The 19,482-nt window shown below is 43.4% G+C and overlaps 1 protein-coding gene and 1 long non-coding RNA gene across 2 annotated transcripts in view; one reads left to right on the top strand and one right to left on the bottom strand.

Annotated features, from left to right (window-relative positions):
• LOC135299570 (uncharacterized) overlaps positions 1–19,482 on the bottom strand; it is a 116,375-nt gene that overhangs the window by 44,559 nt on the left and 52,334 nt on the right. The gene's annotated exons all lie outside the window — the stretch shown is intronic.
• On the top strand, positions 3,882–7,936 carry ADRA2C (adrenoceptor alpha 2C). Its single transcript, XM_064418796.1, has one exon. It carries the CDS (start codon positions 3,882–3,884, stop codon positions 5,214–5,216), a length of 1,335 nt encoding a protein of 444 aa, XP_064274866.1. The 3' UTR covers positions 5,217–7,936.

Here is a 19,482-nt window from a genome sequence, read left to right as displayed (position 1 = left end):
TCAGCTAACTCATTCTATTCTTGAGCAGATTTATAACACAAATTCTGTCTCAGAAAGAATATATATGGACAATGTTTTGACAGCAGTCAGTTTCTTGTGCAGTTGATAAGACTGCAAAATTTTGTCTATAGATGTAAAGCTTAGTTTGAGAGACTAGAGAACACTTCCAGATGTTTAGTAAATCAGGATGTTCTATAAACCTCTTTGTTTGTCCGAGACACATTTTAAAAGTCACAAGGGGGACATAAAGAACCCAGTTCCCACTGAAAACCAAACATCACCCCCTTTATTAAGAAAGCTGAGATATTTCCTCTATACATGATGACACTGTTCTGTGGATGGAGGAATTATTTTATAAAAAATGCACAGAAGAACATTTCATAGCATGGTTAAAATTGTGATGTCTTAAGATTATAAAATGCAATGAGAGAGGTTTTTAGGGGACGTTATTTCCCAAACCCATCTGATACACTAAAGAGGAAAATATTAACAAGGTTTCAGGCTCACATATCTTAAACAGAGGAGGCAAAACATGTTTGGAAGTGCAAACCAGCAGTGACACCTTTGTGTCCTAAATCTATGTGTGTGCAAGCACAGTGTGCCATTGTGACAGCATTAGTAAAGTCAAATATTCTTAAATTACCTAAGAGAAGTCTAAGGGTTTGGGTGTCAGCAGGAATCTTACCACCAACTTTAGTGGCTAGGTTGATGTCACCTTTGGTAATTGTCCCTGAATTTGGCCCTGAGTTGAGGGCAGCACTGGCCAATTTCTCAGTGGCAGCTTTAGGATTTCCCAAGACTTAAACTCAGATGCAGATCATATCTCTCTCCTGGCAGTGAGATCTGGTAGCTCAAACTGAATTAAAGGTTAGTCTAACTTAAGAATCCAAGTAAAAACTGGTAAAAATTGGAGACAAAAACCAAAGAGAAGTAGTTCTGCTCCTGTGGAATCTTCTCAGCCTGCTGTGGCAGGAGGTTTGTGGTTAGATGCTGGATGAGAGAAGCAGAGCAGCAGTGACAGTGAACAGATGGATGGGTATGTCACAATATCTACTGGATTACTTCAGGAAGAGTGGGCTTGTATCAATTTCAGCCAAGTCCAGTTTAATGTCTAGAAGTGCCTCATCCAGCCTCTAAACTGCACTTTTTTTTTAATGAGAGCCTGTTAAGAGCTACCAGGCATAAGCTCAAATAAAGGCCAATGGTTACGGGCCAATAACTATAGGGAGGCCAGATGTGAGAATGAATGCAAAAGTACAATGGGCTGGAAGGAAAAAAGAAAGTAAGATGCCTATATATAATTTGCCAAGTTTCTATGAAAAAAAACCCTCCACTTTTAATTCAAAAGCACAACTACACTTGATTTATTCACTGTTGTTCACCTTGCTCCTACCTTTGCCTTCAGCAGACGAAGCAGATTTTCATGAGACTAGAATTCCTGTGTCTATGCCCACGCTCCATTCACATCTATATACATGAGCTGGAGTGGCATATGGCTCTTTAGGCAAACTGGGTATCAGTTACACATAAACCCCAAATGTTATTTCCCTGGTTTTGGCGGAGTTATACACTGAATTGTTTCAGCAGCACAGTACAACTTAAGTGCTAAAGAAACCACAACACATGCATATTTTCCTCCCAGTTTATTTTTTTTTTTTATGTCTCAGTTGGCATTTTCTCATTAGAAATGCTAAATAATTGCCCAGACATTTGCTTGTATCATTCCTTTTGTTATCAGAAAAGTTTGGAAAAGCTTCAGTTCTTCTTATCTGGAGCCCCAAATCATTAGCTGAAAGTTTATTTTCAGTTCCAGTTCACATAACTTCAAGACACCTTTGCTCATGACTTTGCAATTACCTTAGTAATTTAACTGAATATCTTGAGGTTTTGTTTCCCTTTTTTGACAGATCCTGAATCCCAAATGTTAATGGCATTTTGTAGCTTGTATTTACTAAATTTTAAACCCATATTGAATCAGTTAGATCACACATTCTTTCACCATAATCCCAGTCACATCAAAGCTTAGACTTTAAATTCCTGCACCTTGCCCTCTCAGATTCTAGATACCATTATGAAACTTCCAAATATGAGGAACTGACCACAAATATTAGAAAGCTGCTTCAGAGATTATTCAGGTTTCATGTCAAAAACATATTATTTGCTTCCTGTTTGAACTTTAAAACCCTCAGCTTCCATTCATTTAATCTTCTTGGGGCTTTGCAAGCTGTTTTAGAGTTCTCCTTATCAGGTTCCTGTCTGCTAAGGAGGGCTTGAGAGGACATCTGATTTCAATTTCATTTTGCTCCATATGCTACACTTTGTTAATGTGATTACTGTTTCCACATTTCAGTCTTTAATTAGTTTGTTACCTGACAGAGCTTAGTTTCAATGCCATGTCCTTTCTCTTTTACATGCAGTCACAATGTGTTCGCAAATTACACTTCAGGTGAAAAAAAAAAACAAAAAAAAAAAAAAACCAAAAAACAAACAATCAAACAAAAGAAAACCTTCGGAGTAAATTGCTTAAGGAATAGGATACTAGGATCATAATATCCAGAGGAATTTTCCTTCTTATTAGAAGGAAATATTCACTAAGCATATTCACTTCCAAGCCTTCCAATCCACGAAGTTATGCAGAGACGGAGAACAGTGGAGGCAGCGCTGGTAGCAGCACAAAGGTAACAGGAAACAGAATATCCCTTCGGACTCCCTAAACCCCGGGATATTCGGTTACAACTTCTGGATCGTTACAAGTATTTTATTACTGTAAAAGTTTCACAGTGAAAGAGACGCTGCCTTGCGCGTAAGTGCCTTCACCACGCACAGGTTTGTAAAGAACATGACCCGGGCACCAGAAGTGCACGCGTCCCGGACTGCAGCTCCCTCGGGGACACGGCGTTTCGGGGTCCGGGAGGGGCACGGGCAGTGCCCAGACGGGCAGTGGGCACAGCAAGGCAGCGGCTCGGTGCCCGCGGCAGGGTGACGATGATGAAGGAGCGGCGGCGCCGATCCCGGCCCCGCTCCGGACGGTCCCGGCCGGCCACGGGCGCCCCCCAGCGCGCGAGGCGGGCGCTGCAGGCGGCGACCACCCGGGCACGGCGCTCCGGGAGCGCGGCCGGCGCCGCCGCTCCTCGCACCGGCCCCTGCCACCCCCGGGGCGCCCGCCGAGCCGCACCGCGCCCGGCACGAACACCTGTCCGGCCGCCGAGCGGTGGTGAGCGCCGCAGCACGGCGCGGGCCGCTCCTCCCGGGGCGCGCCGCGGGGAGTTTCGCGTCGGGCCGCCCGCGGGGCTCGGGGCGCGCCGGGAGCGGGCCGGGCGCGGGCGGCGGCGCTCGGGGCGCTCCTGCGCCCGCCGGGGGCTCCGCCGGGGCGGGCGCGGCGGCCGCACCTGCGGGCACTGAGCATGCGCGCGGCGCGGGGCACGCCGCGATTGGGAGCGCGGAGCCAGAGTGGGACGGAGCCGCCGGGAGCCGCTCCATGGGAGCCGCTCCATGGGAGTTGATGCCGACGCTGCTGCCGCCTCGGACCCCGCGCCCTGCGAGGATCCAGCTCCCGCCGGGGACTCCCGCCGGCCGCGCGGAGTCTTCTCCGGAGCCGCGGGCTGCCCGGAGCCGGGCATGACCGGGCGGGCGGCGGGGGCCAGCCGTGCCCCGCTGCCCCCTCGCCGGGGGCCGGGCGGAGGCGGCGCCGCCGCGCTCCCTGCCGCGCCGGGGGTGCGCCGCCCGGCCGTGCCCTGAGGAGCGGCGGCGGCGGCGGAGCGGCCGCGGGACCGACCGGCGGCGGGGCGCGATGAGGGCGGCGGGGCGGCGGCGGCGGGGCGGCGGGGCGGGGCGGGGGCTCCGCCGGGCTTTCTAGGACGCCGGCGCCCCGCACACCCACCATGGATCTGCTGCTGTTGGTGAACACGAGCCTGGGCTCCGCCAACGAGTCCCTGGCGCTGCCCCCCGCCTCGCCGTCCTCCTCGGCCCTCCTGCAGCCGCCCTCCCCCTACTCGCCGGCGGCCGTGGCCAGCCTGGCGGCCGTGGTGGGCTTCCTCATCGTCTTCACCATCGTGGGCAACGTGCTGGTGGTGATAGCTGTGCTCACCAGCCGGGCGCTGAGAGCCCCCCAGAACCTCTTCCTGGTGTCCCTGGCCAGCGCGGACATCCTGGTGGCTACCCTGGTCATGCCTTTCTCCTTAGCCAACGAGCTTATGAATTACTGGTACTTCGGCAAGGCTTGGTGTAACATTTACCTGGCGCTGGACGTGCTGTTCTGTACCTCGTCCATCGTCCACCTGTGCGCCATCAGCCTCGACAGGTACTGGTCGGTCACACAGGCGGTGGAGTACAACCTCAAACGGACACCGCGGCGGATCAAGGCCATCATCCTCACCGTGTGGCTCATTTCGGCCATCATCTCCTTCCCGCCATTGATCTCCGTGTACCGGGACCCTGAAGGAGATGTCTTTCCCCAGTGCAAGCTCAATGACGAGACATGGTACATCCTTTCTTCTTGCATTGGCTCTTTCTTTGCCCCCTGCCTCATCATGGTGTTGGTCTATATCCGCATCTACCGCGTGGCCAAGCTAAGGACCAGGACCCTCTCTGAGAAGCGTACGATGCCAGAGGGGTCCTCCCAGACTGAGAACGGCTTGAGCCGCGCTGCCGGCGGCTGCACGTCCCTGAGGATGCCGCTGGGAGAGAACGGACATTATTCGGTGCACCACTGGCGCAAAGCCTCTGAGCTGGAGGACATTGAGCTGGAGGAGAGCAGCACCTCAGAGAGCAGGCGGAGGCGGAGCCGGGAGGAGCATCGCCGCAAAAGCAAGAGCCAGTCCTTCTCCTACTCATACTCCTCCAAGCACTCCAGTAGCCGTCTGTCCCGTGCGAGCAATCGCTCCATGCAGTTCTTCTCGTATCGCCGTCGCCGGAAGCGTAGCAGCATCTGCCGTAAGAAAGTTGCCCAGGCCCGGGAGAAACGCTTCACTTTTGTGCTGGCTGTGGTCATGGGGGTCTTTGTAGTTTGCTGGTTCCCTTTTTTCTTCAGCTACAGCCTCTATGGTATTTGCCGGGAGGCATGTGAGGTCCCTGAGACTCTATTCAAGTTCTTCTTCTGGATTGGGTATTGCAATAGCTCCCTCAACCCAGTCATCTACACCATCTTCAACCAGGACTTCCGCAGGTCCTTTAAACACATTCTTTTTAAGAAGAAGAAGAAGAACTTCCGGCATTGAGCTGGAGGGATGGATTTGCCTCGAGCAGGAGTAGAGATAAAAGAGAAGGCTCAATGCTGGAAAAGAAGGGAGGGGAGAGAACGTGGGGCTTGGGCTTAGGGAGCGGGAAGAGGGCTCGCCCCCTCGGTGGAGCAGGGAGATGCTGTGGGGGACAGGGATGGTGTCAGGGAGGCTGAGGGCACTCACCGTGGTGCAGAATGGTGACATGGAGCTGGGGGAGCTGTGCTGGAGTGTGGAGGGGCAAAGGGGGAGGGAGTGACTGTCTTTGAACTCTGACAGAGGGCACGGGGAGCCCACAGAGGAAAGTAGGCTGAGGCACTGAGTTTGGGAGGCAGTGAGCTTTCACGGGCTCTGGAATTTTGTGGGAAAACAAAAGGAGACATCAGAAGGAGAGGGTTAAGTGGCAGTGGTGGTGGAGATTTGAGTATATATAAATAGGGCAGCTGGGGCCTATGGTGGATTTGTCCCAGTAAGAAATTGGCTTTTACTGCTTGTGTGGGGAAGGAGAGTGCAAAGTACCAGGCACTGACAGTGTTTTGAGTTATGAAAGGATTTAAATGTTTGCCAAAAAAATCCTAAAGAACAATCCAAACTCTTTTCTAAATAAACCTTTGTACTGTTAAAACCTTCTGAATCATGATTTTGCTCAAGGGATGAAGTCAAACAAAGCAAGGGGTTTTCTTTTCCTTTGGAGGGGTCTTTGCCTGTAGATCTGGATGGGAAATATTTTTCCTATTTTCCCATAGTTTTTGATTAGTCAGTGAGACAGACCTGGGAGTCTTGCATTTTTTCATGAAATATGAAAAAGAACACATATACCACATGACCTCATTTCCTCCTGCTGGATCACCAGGCAGTAAATTCCTGCTCCATCCTTCTCAGGATGGACCTAAGGACCTTGCTGTCCTGGAGCAGATAGTGAGAAAAAAAAATTATTCTGGTAAACTTGCCTAACATTTGAGATTAAAAAAAAAAATCAAGTTTCCACTTCTATGTGCCACGGGGAACTTTTCCTTCCCTTTTTTTCAGTCTCCCTTCAAAGGCTAATCTCAGGGCTGGATGTGTGCTCCTCATTCTCAGGCAGGCAGTTGAAGGCATTCTGATATGTAGTTTTTCAGAGGAAGAGCAATCACCCCACTACTAAGGTCTTTAAATCCTTCATATTTACAGTCTTAGAGCAACTAAATCCTTTGTATTTATTTTTTAATGAGAAGCATACATTGCAGATTGTCAGCGGTGTATGTGAACAAATCTCAAAAGGAGGTGCAGCTGCTCCAAACCTTTGGTGTTAATGTTGTTTGCTTTTGCTTATTCTGTTTGAATTTCTAGTTTATGATTTTAGAGGATTTTCTTGGGAGGAGAGGCAGAAGAGGGGAGCATAGTTTGAAAAGTTATTAAAGCAAACTATATTTCCCATGGGTTTATAAAATGTCATGAACTGCAGTGAAGAAAATGAGAGGCAGGGACTGGTGTCTGTGCATTCATCACTGAATGCACACCAAGTGTAAGAGTGAGCTGAGCATTTACATCCCTTCTTCAGCTGTGCTGCTGCAAGGTGTGTATTCTGTTCATGGAGCAAATACTGCTCCTTTTTATGTTTATCACTCCTTCCATAGGCAGCAGGATTTGGCATCTGCCTCAAATGCACCTTTCCACAGCAAACAGTTCTTGAAAAAAAAAAGAGTGAAATCTAATCCCTTTTAACAGACTTAAAACAGCTGAATTGAATCTGTGTTGAGGAATTGATACCCCCTTCCTTACTCCCTCTGTTCTGTCTGAAAGGTGTCTGTAGCCTCTTATTGTGAATTCTCTGTAGCATAAGGAAAAAGGATAGAGCAGTTACTTTGTTTCATCAGTTTTTCAAAATAAGCATTTGGTTCACTTAACCCTGGCAAAGGAGACTGTCCGTGACTGAGGTTCTGGTTGTTCCTTCAATAGACAGTTTTAACTCAAATTCAAGTGGGAGTTGTGCTGAAGTAGGGATTAGATGATTGCATCAAATGCATTAGAAGTTTGCTGGATTTCGCTAAGTAAACAACTGAGATATTTTCAAAGTCCTAAATCTGTAACTTATGGGATGCCTTCTTGAAATAAGGCTCAGAGTGTGAAAAGATTTGTTTTGTTTAAATAACAAATGGTTTGGTACAAATGCATACCCGAGACAGATAAAGGAGAGATAAAAATAGCAACTGAGAGGAGAAAATTACAAGCCATTTCTCTTTTGCAAAATGGAGAGTTCTTATTAAAGTTACATCAGGAAGAGCCGAAGCTAGCTCTTATTATTTTTAGGTAACAATGTAGCTAAAAAGTTCAGGTTTGTTTACTCTGAATAAACTATAACCACCAGAGCAACCAAAGCAACATATGGTACCTGGCTGCTACCTCTGAGCTCCTGGACAGCTTCATTAGAGGTGCCCATTCCTGCCAAATGAAGGTCTGCTTTTGTCACTTAATGCTCCCTTGGAGGGGTTTCCCAGTCTGCAGACTCACAGTGCTTTCACTGTTGTGCTGTTTTTGAAATGAGCTCTGTGGCCTGCAAGAACAGTCCTTCCCCCTCTGTTTTCCTTGTAGAATTCAAGCAGTCTATGGAAATGAAATTCTGACAGATTTTAGTGGGCATAAAAAATATATATGGAATGACTGATGTGCCTTAAAAGTAAATTCTTTGCAGTAAAAATATTCTGTGGTCATTATAAACATTAAAGAAATAATGCTTCTAATTTTTTTTTTGTTTGTTTTTCACTTCCAAATATTTTAAAGGGTTTGATGCAGGTACTGAATATCTATGAGCAGCAACATAGTTAAAACCAGGGTATTTCTTGGTTTTAATTTTTCTTGTCACAGTTACTCATCTGATTCAATGCCTCAAGAGAGTCTTATTTCTTCTGAGCTAAATAAAAGTAATATTCATTAATAAAGATGTGCAGTTTACACCCCTTCTAAGTGCATTTCCCTCTAAATTAGTGAATATAAAGGATTTCTATAAAAATAATTTTAATGTAACTACTGAATATGCTTCAAGTAAAATGGGGCTGATTTACTTTTTTTTAAATACATTGGTCTCTTGTTACTTGTAATAGCTGAAGACTGGAATTTGTAACATACTGTGTGGTGTTAACTTTCCATAAAAAGTTTTCAGCTCTGCTACTCACACTGTGGTTGTGCTTCAACTGTAAGCTGGCTAATAGTATCTACAGGAGAAAAATAGTCTATGCAGCTTTAGCTTAAGAAAAAGGGAGAAGATATGTGTAAAATGTGCTGAGTTGTTTCTTTGATCAGCTATGAGAAACCGGTTGAAATACTCTCTACTGTTGTGGAAGAAGGAAATATTGCTACTAAGCCATATCGATTTTAACAAGTACTTGATCTTTAACTCTTCATTTGCTCATTTCACCGTGAAGAAAAATTCCTGTCATTCTTAAGTGAGACGTTGATGTTTCATTTTTGATTTTCTGAACAGTGCTGTTGTTGGTTTGAGTACTGAAATATCGAACAGTGTAACTTAGCTGGGATGGGAACTCAGTGCTGCTGTCCCTCAGCCACCTCTGTGGGAGTTTTGCGTGAGAGAGAAATGCAGAATTAGCCTCTTCAGGGCTTGAGGCAGATGGAAGAGGCCTTATAAATAGGAGATTTGACAGGATCACAGCTTTAAATCATTGTCTGAAATAAGAATCAGGCCCTTGTTGTTCTGTGCGATCTCTGTTCACAAGAGTCATGTTGCTGCAAGAGCACTGGTGATTCCTGACAAGCAGATCTGAGATGAAAGTCTACATGCAGCTTTGCACACGTTGGCCTGTATCATCCTTTGTGAGTAATCCCAGAAAACTTGAGTGGAATTTACTTGTGAGTCAGGAAGATACTCACAGTGGGCAAGGACTTTAGGAGCCTCCTGAAACGTTGCCTCCTTTTTAGTAAACATGCTGGAGGAATCTAAGCAAACGTTTGTGCGTAAATGTAGGAGAACAGAAGGAATGCAATCCTCTCTGCTTAACTCTTGACTACTGTTCAAGCCCATAGAGGATGTGGATGAGGGTTTTTTTGACTGTATATTTTTGGTATAAGCTGTGTGAAGAGCATTATGTGATTGCATCTGTTTTTCAGAGAAGGAAACTGTTGGTCTGTGAGGGTTGGTATTGGCTAGAACAGCATCTGAGAATTCTAAGGATTTTGTAGGAACTTTTGGTAATGAAATCCGTTTCAGGAGAAGGTTCTGACCTTAAACTATGACTGCTCTCAAGAAGGAGAGAATATCTACAAGCTGTGCAAAAGGAAGACCAGATGCTATGTGAAAACTCTGTGAGCTCGTTTTTATGGTTGCTCATTATGACCTTGTTGGTGAGCAGAAAGCAACTAGATGCTTCAGAGAAAAAGCTCTAATTCAAAGGGGGAACAGTGGATGAGGAAATGGCTACCCACAACACTGAGGGAATTCATATTTGCATGCCTTCTTTCTACTGTGCACAGGTACAGTAGAGGAAGCTGGCTTTTTCATTGCACAGTAGAAAATGTTAATTTGTGTTCCAGATCTGTGGGTCACCTGGGCCATACAAAATTTGTCATGGGAGAAAGCAGAGAGAGGATTGCTCACTTCAGTGTTCAACACCAAGCTTAAATTTGTCCTTTGTCCTTGAAATTAAGCCAGAAATACAGTTTGGCACTTGCACCCAAAGGCTATGTAGCATCAATAATGGTACACTGAATATAGTCTAGTTTTAGCTAAAAGCATCAGTTCATATTATACACCCTGCACATCTCTGTTTCAGGACGGAAGTAGGAGAGTCTGACACTTAAGTCATGTGAGAAAGAAATAATCAGCACTTTGAAGAGTCTCAGGTACATTGAAAAACATACCTAGATCCTATTTTGATAACAGAGATGGCTTCGGTTTTGTGAGTCCCAATCACTTTGAGCTGATAAGAAAGAACAGGGGAGGTAGAAAACAGGGAGACAATAGAAATGCTGCTTCTCAAGGAAGCAGAAAGTGGCAAATTGCTCAGAGTCATGTTCAGATCTTTATGCTAGCCCCACTCCAGTGGGGCTGGGAGCTGTTACTGGGTTTTGTGGGAAAGGCTGAGGTGTCTTCAACTCACAGTGACTACCACAATTGATCTGAGCTAAGGAAATACACTGGTACATTGCCTTGGTTTGAAGTGGCAGCCCTTAGAGAGCAGCAGAAGATGTTTTAAGTAGTTTATCTCTCCTCTGGCACATGTTCTTCACTATCCCAAACATTTTTTAATTCAATTGCACAACAGTTGATAAGGTAGGGAAGGATTGTCAATATCTTACAGAAAAAAAAAAAAGAAAGACAAAGAGGCAAGGAAAGTAGTAGGTAATAAAATCCTCTGTCTTAGTCCTGACGTAACATCTTACCACAATACCAGTCTTTTTTCCCCCACCCCCCTTTTCTTTTGGAAAACTGAAATTCATGCAAAACTGCAGAAGCTTCTTTTAAATAGACTACACCAATAATACTGTTTATACTAGAAAAAAAGAAGAGCTTTTCTGTCAGTAAGTAGCCTTCTGCTGTAAAGCAGTTTTCTTTACTACACTTGTCTGAAAAATCTAATGAAAAGTAGATCAGCACTTAATTCAATTTGTCTATATGTACCTCTCTTAACAAAAGTGCTTTATTAATGGTCCTGAATGTAAAGGACACAAATGAAATGTAGCTGCCTGCTACATCAAAATCAATTAGTTGTGTTTCAGCATTTTTGTGAACAGCAGTCATTCATTTTGCATGATGCTCTTTCCTGATAGCTCTCTGCTGACAGAGAAAGCTGTTCACCCTGTTGACAACAGGAATAAAATGAGGATTCATATTTGCCTCCATTAACTCTGTTAAGTGTCCTCTAATACACTAAAAAGCAGGCTGCTAGAGGTAGGTCTTTTGGTGTGATGTCTAGTAAGTGACATGGATCAGAGAATTAATAACCTGATGGGTTCCAAGATGTACAGCACCCTTAATGGAGAGGCTCACCCCAGGCTGCAGGGACATGCTTCACTTGGTTTTGTTCTCTATGCCTTTGACCCAACATTGCAAATTATTTGCTCAGTAGTGGAACATTTTCAGCACACCATCCCTTTCAACCTCATCTGCTGGAGTAAGAAATTAATACTGAGGTCTCCCACTTCCTCAGTGAGTGCTTTGGCCAACAGACTATTTATACAGGTGATGCAGCTAAAATGCCTTTCCTTTTGGCACATAAATGTTTTATTTGATCGAGCCTTTTATCTTTCAGTAGACTAACACTCTTGTTCCTCAAGGACATTCTCTATCTGGAAAGCAAACATATGTCAAATACTTGGAGGAATATTAGAAATCCTGAAAAACCCCAGCCACTCCAGGTAAATTTTAAAAGAAAACACCACAGCTGAACTAAGAAAAAGGCTTAATCCTGTCTCTGGTGGGGTGCCCTGTCTGAGACCCCCTACTACTCTGGCGTGCCTCTGATCAGATTTGGTGCAGTGTGTGGAGCTGTTCTGTTGGACTCCTGCAGCTGTACTGAGAGGAACAATTTCATGTGTCCAGCAAAGATTAGAGAAGTTAAACACATGCTTATTGAATCATTTCACATTATAGCAGACACTCACTTTGGCTTCCTGTTCCCTTTTTGCACTCTTTAAATTGCTTTCAATCTGACTGCCATACACAGCCCGTGCTTGCAGTGCCTTTCCATCAAATGCCTCCTCAGTGTCTGGCCTGCCGAGGGCTGGTGACACCCTCCTCCTCTCAGCTGTGCTGGAAGGGTTCTCCAGAAGACTCTCCATGAGGTGCTTCCATGTGGTGCTGTGCTATACATGAGTACCTGGAAGAACAGGAGTTACTGCAAGTTCTTGCTGACTCCAAGCCACACTGTTCTATCACCAATAAATGCTTGTGTGCAGAGTTTCAAAGTGTCTATAAATGTGCATTCCCTGAGGTTGGCACTGATTTGTTTACATCAGGAGCAATTTCTGTAGGTAATTAAAGGGAGACTTTTAGTCAATCCATCAGATACTACTTTGGATATGCCACATGGTACATCAGAGAAGCATGATGTGTTGTTTCAACAACACAATTAGCAACAGAAGTGATTAAAGATTCCTGGATGTCATGTTTTTTCTGCAAAAAAAGAACGCAGTTCAATGAAATCTGATTGTTCTTTAAAGAACGTGTCTGTTTTACCCAGTGCATAATGGAAACCAGGAGACCTTTAATCAGCTTCTGGGGGCCCGACTGCTTGCTGGCCTGGCTGCTGGGCAGGCTCTGGGTGAGGTGCCAGAAAGCCGAGACTTCCAGGCTCCTGGACCCTGGCAGCTCAGGCCCCTGGGTTTATGGACACTCAGCTGAGCTCCATTATCACAGCATCTAAATGCTTCATAACTTCTGCTATACTCAGTCTGTCAATGCCTTTATGCATTAAGGAGTGACTGCCATGCCCTTTTTCCTGATGAGAAACTAAAAGATTAATGGCAGTTAGGTAGGTAGATCATAAAAACCTTCTGGTTTTTGTGGATCGTTCCAGTTGCAAGCCCACTATTGGTTGTCAGGCTCCTGCTAAGCTCCAGTGTATGAAGTCCACCTATGCTTTAAAGTTCTGTCTCTGTGACTGCCATAGGCCCACAGAACACACACACAAATCCCATCAGGATGCACAAACTCAATGTGCTTTTCTTGTCCCCATCTGGTAGGGAGCTCATGCAGTTTGGATATTGCAGAATAAGGAAAAAGCAATGTACTACCTCCAGTTTGTGGGGGAACAATGATATTGCTGCCATTTCTTTAAGGTCTGTGTGGTTTTGGTCACCAGTGCTGGATTCATACTGCATTTCTGCATGCCTACCTTTACTGTGTGTTGGAAAAAGTACCCTCAGGGCATAATTGACCTATGACTTATACCCCAAAGGAGTGGACTTTTTCTCTACTCCTGGCAAAGTACGGAAGTCACAAATACTACCTAAAAATAAAATTACCAAAGATCCCTCCCAAAACTAGTCCATTGATACAGCCAATCTCATTTATGGGTTAAGGCTCAAACTCATGTAAATTTAAAAATAAAGAAAAAATTACAAGCTCAGGGATCTTTCATATCTCCCATTTCTTTTAGTGCAGGTCCCTCAGGATGCAGTCTGGATCACTAGATTCTACTTTTCTCAGACTTTGAATGTCATCTCCCTTGAGGTTACTGAACCTATGTCTTCAATAATGCAGAAATTTCCTGGAAACTCAAATAAATGTTTAAGAGTCAAGAAATAACACATATGATTCCAACACCAGACAGGATGAACTCCCTCTCTGGCAATACTGTTGGGAACAAACATTCAGGGCTAGTCTGTGTATATTTCTCAGGCAAAATTATGACTACAGAGGGATCCTGAGTTCCAGGTGAATGTTTTGTACAGAGGAGGCTTTCTGACAGTGTTTACCACCTTCAGAAGTGCCAGTCAATGTCTATAAAACTCATGCTTGTCATAATAAGGAATGGGATTGTCCCCAGATATATTTTTTAAAGCGGGGGCAAGATGTAAAAGTAATTTTAAAAAAATGTTATGCATAGAAAACGTGAAAGGGAAAGGAACCTGTCTATTGCTGAAGAGTTCAGCAGCAATTAATTTTTACCTAATTCTGCCATATCCAGCTAGGGCTGACTGATGGTCACATAGGTTGAGGCTGCCCTCGGGTTACAATGTTTTCAAAAAGTGTCATAACATTTTGTGTGTTAAATAGATTTCTGCTGTGGTAACAGTTACTATTAATTAGTGACAGAAATTGTGCTCTTTTTTCTCCTTCTTCAGAGGAGAAACAAACATAAGTATTTTGTAGTCCTGTATTTTACAAGACTACAAAAATAGCTATTCCTTTTCTACTTCAGTAAGGCAACAAAAAAAAAAAAGAAAAAGGAAAAAAGTAGGAACAAACATATTAAATAACCATTAGGAATTTAGGATGCGGATTAACTATTTCATTTTCTGATTCATCAAGCACAACTCACTAATTAACTCAATGCATTTACTTATCACTGAGGTTTTATGTGTTATGTAATAAAATATCTCACATGCCCGGAAAGGCTGTGCTGTCTGTGCTCAGAGAATTTCAAGGTCCAAGTGGATAATGTCCTGAATAACCTGGTCTGGCCTCACAGGTGACCCTGCTTTGAGACCAAGACTGGACTAGAGGCATTCTGAGGTCCCTTCCAACCTGAATTAGCCTGGGATTCTGAGACCTGTTTCTTCCTAGTAATAAACAAAAGTGAAGTCCTAATACCTGGGTAGCATCAGAATTATATTCTATAGAATAATGCAGATATACTGCTGTAGGTGGGCAAATCCTTAGGCCATTTGAATATTTAGATCTCTAGAACTTTTATATCTGCTGTGTGCAAATTCTGTCTAACACACATTTGGCTGGATCCAGGGTACAAACCTTTTATTTGTTTAGAATAAATTTAGTAACTAAAGAACTCTGCAGCATGTTCTCTCCCCCTGCTAAATCCCACTCCCCCACAGTTCTTAGCACTGTAGAGGCACATAAACATACAAATATTTTACAAGCATTTTCTTTAGAACTCCAAACAAAATATTGGTTTGGGTTTGTTTGTGTGTTTTGCCCAAATAAAACAAACTACACTTATGGCCAGACGCTCAAATGTGTTTTTCTGACCTACTGGCTCTGAAATGGTGAAGAATGTACTTCATAAAGCACCAAGTCACACCATAGCTGCTGTGGGTGGCATGAAAGCAACAAGGAAATTATTATATTTCCATAACAGCTGAAGACTTTAGTTAAAGCCTGAGCAATGGGAAATCTCTGGCACAACACATGTTGCTTCATTCCTCATTTATTTTTGCATGAAAGGTGTCTGACCTTTCTGTAGAAGTGGCATTTCTGAAGATCAGGGGCTAGCTGAAGAATTTATGAATATGTTGTCACATTTGGAATTGAAAATCCTTTTCTTCCTCTCAAAATGCCAGTAACATTTCTCCATGACTATGATGCAGATGCTATTGTAGGGCATGGCAATACAGTTGTTATAAGATTTTTTATTTTTGTTATTGTAAGTTATATGGTTTGTTATTTGCTTGCCACTAAATATATCACAGGGCCAGAGAATGCTCTCAAAATGCCATTTTAATCCTTGATGCACCTTGCAGAAGTAGAAATAAAGGTATGTAATTCCCCTCTGTGTCCACCCAAGGAAGGAATAAGATTCCTGGGGCCCAATCTGCAGCAAGGTGTGAGCAGCTGCCTGCTGGATTCCCTGCTCTGTGGACACCACTGAGGCAGCTGAAGCCTGCCTGGGTGGGGAAGGGGTGAACCAACAGCATGACAAAGCCACAGACTGCATTTTCTCCTCCCTAAACGTGTTCATAGGATCAACAGAGTAGAGGTTCTATTGCTACACCTGATAAATGTGCTGTTCTGCTTAGTTATCAAACCCATTTTTTCCTGCCCATCTCCACTGCTTTTATGAAATTTCAGTGTATCTTAAAAGCACTTGATATCATTGGCACTCCCTCCTGGCTTCAGAAAGTTCAGAACATCCTTTGAGACTCTCTTCTGTCATGATGATGACTCCAAAAATACTTCTAAATCCCAAAAGTTTTATTTAACCTTTGGTAAAGGTGTAAGGTAAAAGTGTTACTTCTGGGCCCAAAACATTTAGCACTGTCTCACAATAATTTAACAGCAAATGGAGAAAGTATCAAGCCTTGGACAAGGCTTTGTGTCTAGTTCCTTTGCTGGTCTCTAGCCCAGAGTGCTAAATGCTCTGAGCCTTTGAACCTTTGAATCTTTAATACTCAGGATGTGCACAATATTACTTCATTCATAAATACTTTGAGTGTTATGAACAAAAAAGTGCTGCAGAAGTCCTAGATCATTATATAATAAAGATCCTGGATGATTATATAATAAGGACTTGAAGACAATCACTGAGTTACCACACACTGAGGGGTTCATCTGTCCTCTGGCTTTGCTTTAAATGACTTGAAGTGGTGAGGGTGCAGTATGCATTATCAATGTCTACTTTTATATATAACTTCACTGAAAGTACCTCTAAAAACTTTTGAGTTTTCTATTTGATGTGCCTACAGAAGACATTAGAGAACTGACCATTTTTCAGTGGATGTGTCAGTCTCTTTTCCCAGGTAACAAGTGAAAGGACAAGAGGAAATGTCCTCAAGTTGCACCAGGGGAGGTTTAGACTGAGTGTTTGGGAAAATTCCTCCACGTAAAGGGTTACCAAGCATTGGAACAGCCTGCCCAGGGAAGTGGTTGAGTCATCACCCTGGGGGAATTTAAAAGATGCATAGATGTGGCACTTAGGGACATGGTTTAGTGGTGGACTTGGCAGTGCTGGGTTAATGGCTGCACTCAAGGGTCTTTTCCAACCTGAATGATTTTATGATTTTAGCTAAAGGCCAGAACAATTTTTAGAGGAAATATTTTGCCTTATACTTTGTTGCTTACCTCAAATTGCTATTGTTTGTAAACTTTCAGTGCAGAAACCTCACACTGTCTGTGGCACATGTTGGGAAGGAGGTATTAATCTCTGCAGGAGCTGGGATTCTGGGAACAGTGCTTGCATTGAGACTTTGATGTTCCTAAAACAGATCCTGTTTTGGGGTTTTTCGTGTGCAATGCTTAGAAGCCTGATTCCTGATCAGGATACAAATAATGACAAATTGTCTGAATGTGAAAAAAACTCTGGAATTATAAATGTCAACATTTTGTCTACATATATCCAGAAAATTGCAGCACTTGTGAGGCCTCCAAATCAGTGTGCTCTGTTTCTGTTCTTTGAAGTTATTTTTATAACTATTTCCCAAGCAATTGCACATCCTACGACGAGAACTACATATGTCCCAAGATTAAAATATCAGAAATAAGCCATTTTTAAACCTTTGGTGGTCAAAACAAATGATGAGTGCTTTCTTTATATGCTAGCTGAATTTTCAACTCATACACGTCAGTAATTACACTGTGGAAAAATAAAGGACAGCTCAGGATATCAGTATGTTTTTATTTTGTATTGTTAAAACTGTAAATTGTCCCCTTTGATTTCATGTACACATAAATTTGTCGTGTTGTTTTAAAAGTTTGATTTTTGTTTAGGTTTTTTTTTATTCTTTTTTTAAGGAGCAAACACACACAGCGTCAGGTAAATATTTCCATGGATAGCCTCAGGCTCCCTTGGCAAGAATGTAATTGCCTGTGCACTCTCTGTAACTGAATTGCCTTCCTTAATGATGGGATATTGGCTTTATAGGCCCCTGACTGCTTCTCTTTAATACCCATTAATTTTCATTTTACTTTTTTTCAGCGAATGCCCCTTTCTCTTTTTCTTCCTTCATGTGTCATGCCCGTTTCCCAAACCCCCTGCAAAAGTGTGGTGGGTGCAAGGAAATAAAGCAGCAAAATGACTGCAAGCTGGCATTTACAGACTCCTGTTCATTTCAAACAGACAAGTCCTGCATGGCAATCAAATTAACTGATCTTAGAGCTCAGGAGCATACACAGGCTCTCTCCTGTCACTCACAGCTGTATCCCCCCGAATTAAAAGAGGTGCTGCTGCTTTATTATCTTTTAGATTCAGAGAGCTGCTGCATTGTTAAACAATTCTTTCTTTGGGTGAGTGTATCTGAGGATGAATTTTGAGTTATACGTGAGAAAAACAGAGAATACCAGTCCTTCATTGTGCACCAGCTACAGCTGGCTGCTAGTCCATCAACCTCACCTTCCAAATGGGGCCTAGGAGAAACCAGCCCATAAAATACACATCATTTAATCACTGATGAAATTATCCAGGGCAGATTATTTGAGTTCTCCTCCATTTTTTTAGACAAGCTTCAATTCTGTGCAGGAAAACAGTATGTGACATTTCAACTCCCAAGGTGTTGAGAAAATTAGCGTTTAGGTCAACTGGGCTCTTAAAACTGTAATTGTGGTTTTGCTGAAGCTGTAATTGCAATAGTCTGGTAGAAACAAACAGATTCACCATATATAACCCCTAATCACCATTCTTATATTGCTGCTTCTTGCAAAATCAGGTAGAGAAATACTGAAGAATTTACAGCTCCAGTCTTCTTTTGCTGCAACGCAGCCTTATGGTATTGATTAGCAAATCCTTTTCAGACACTGTAGGGCAGAAAGTACCATACCATTCATGAAATGGAGATGTGCTGTCAAAGAGAATTCATTTTGCATGGGCCAACGATTGATGGTTCCTCTGGAACTGATCCATCATTGTGGTTGAATTCTGGGGCTCAGAGAAGAGAAAGGCAAAGAGCTGTTACCTTATAAAGGTGGAGTTTATTTTTACACACCTCCTGTGTTCAGCTGCTCGACAGCTGGTGCCTCCTCTGCTCTGAGGACTGACAGAGCTGATGGAGGGTTCTGTGGAAGGGAGCACACAGGTTTGTGTGATAGGCAGCAGCAGTTTGCAAGAAGGGCAGCAGCTGAACTGAGTGGGTGTGTAAAATAAAGTTGAATCCAACTAAAGCTCTGAGCCAGGCCAGCTGCTGATGCTGCCTGACAGGACAAAGCAAGGAAATCCCTTGGGAGGGGAGACAGGCTTCCACTGAAACCCTGGATATTGCCAGCAGCTTTGGGAGGTGGGTGGAGGTGTTACTAGAAGGACCATCTGATCAGGATGGAAAGGAAGGAAACAAGCTATCACTAAAGTCACTGAAGATGGGAGTCTTTCCTTCCTGTTTTTCTAGTGATTTTTATGTTGTGTCTCCCTGGGTTATGATTCTTGCAGTAATGTTTAATTTACATATATCTATAATGCTAGGAAATGGGGAAGATTTTCCTCTATGCCACCCCATCCATTATTATCAGTTTTCAAAGACATTTTGATCACAACAATTAATTAACAAAATTGGAACTCTTTTTTATATCACTGGCTGCCTAGCAGGAGAACTGGAGCTAGTTTTCAGTGTTATTTTCCCATTTTGACAATATTTTTTACTGTCTTCGTATTTACTCTTTTTTTTTTTTACCAAAAGGAAAACAAAAAATAATATTGGGGAAAACTTTCCCAAATCATATGACTGAAAGCTTCTTCCTCTATATTTTATTCCTTTGCACTTGCCTTCCCCCTTTTACTTTTTTTCCCCCCAATTTGACTACAGAAGTGTGGAGAAAATAAACATCCTGAAAAAAATTAAGAATTTAACAATCCCTTTTCTTGAAAAAGTTCTTAAAATCCAAACCAGACAAACAGTAGGAAAAGAGGAATGAAAACTTCTGGTGACTAATAAGTCACTTGTTGTCAGAGAT

The sequence above is a fragment of the Passer domesticus genome, chromosome 4 (assembly GCF_036417665.1).
Source record: "Passer domesticus isolate bPasDom1 chromosome 4, bPasDom1.hap1, whole genome shotgun sequence".
NCBI classification, from domain to species: Eukaryota; Metazoa; Chordata; class Aves; order Passeriformes; family Passeridae; genus Passer; species Passer domesticus.
This window is presented reverse-complemented; position numbering and strand designations above follow the sequence as displayed.

Excerpts from the sequence above, each read along its gene's own strand:
- ADRA2C (XM_064418796.1), top strand. The coding sequence starts at position 3,882 with ATGGATCTGCTGCTGTTGGTGAACACGAGCCTGGGCTCCGCCAACGAG.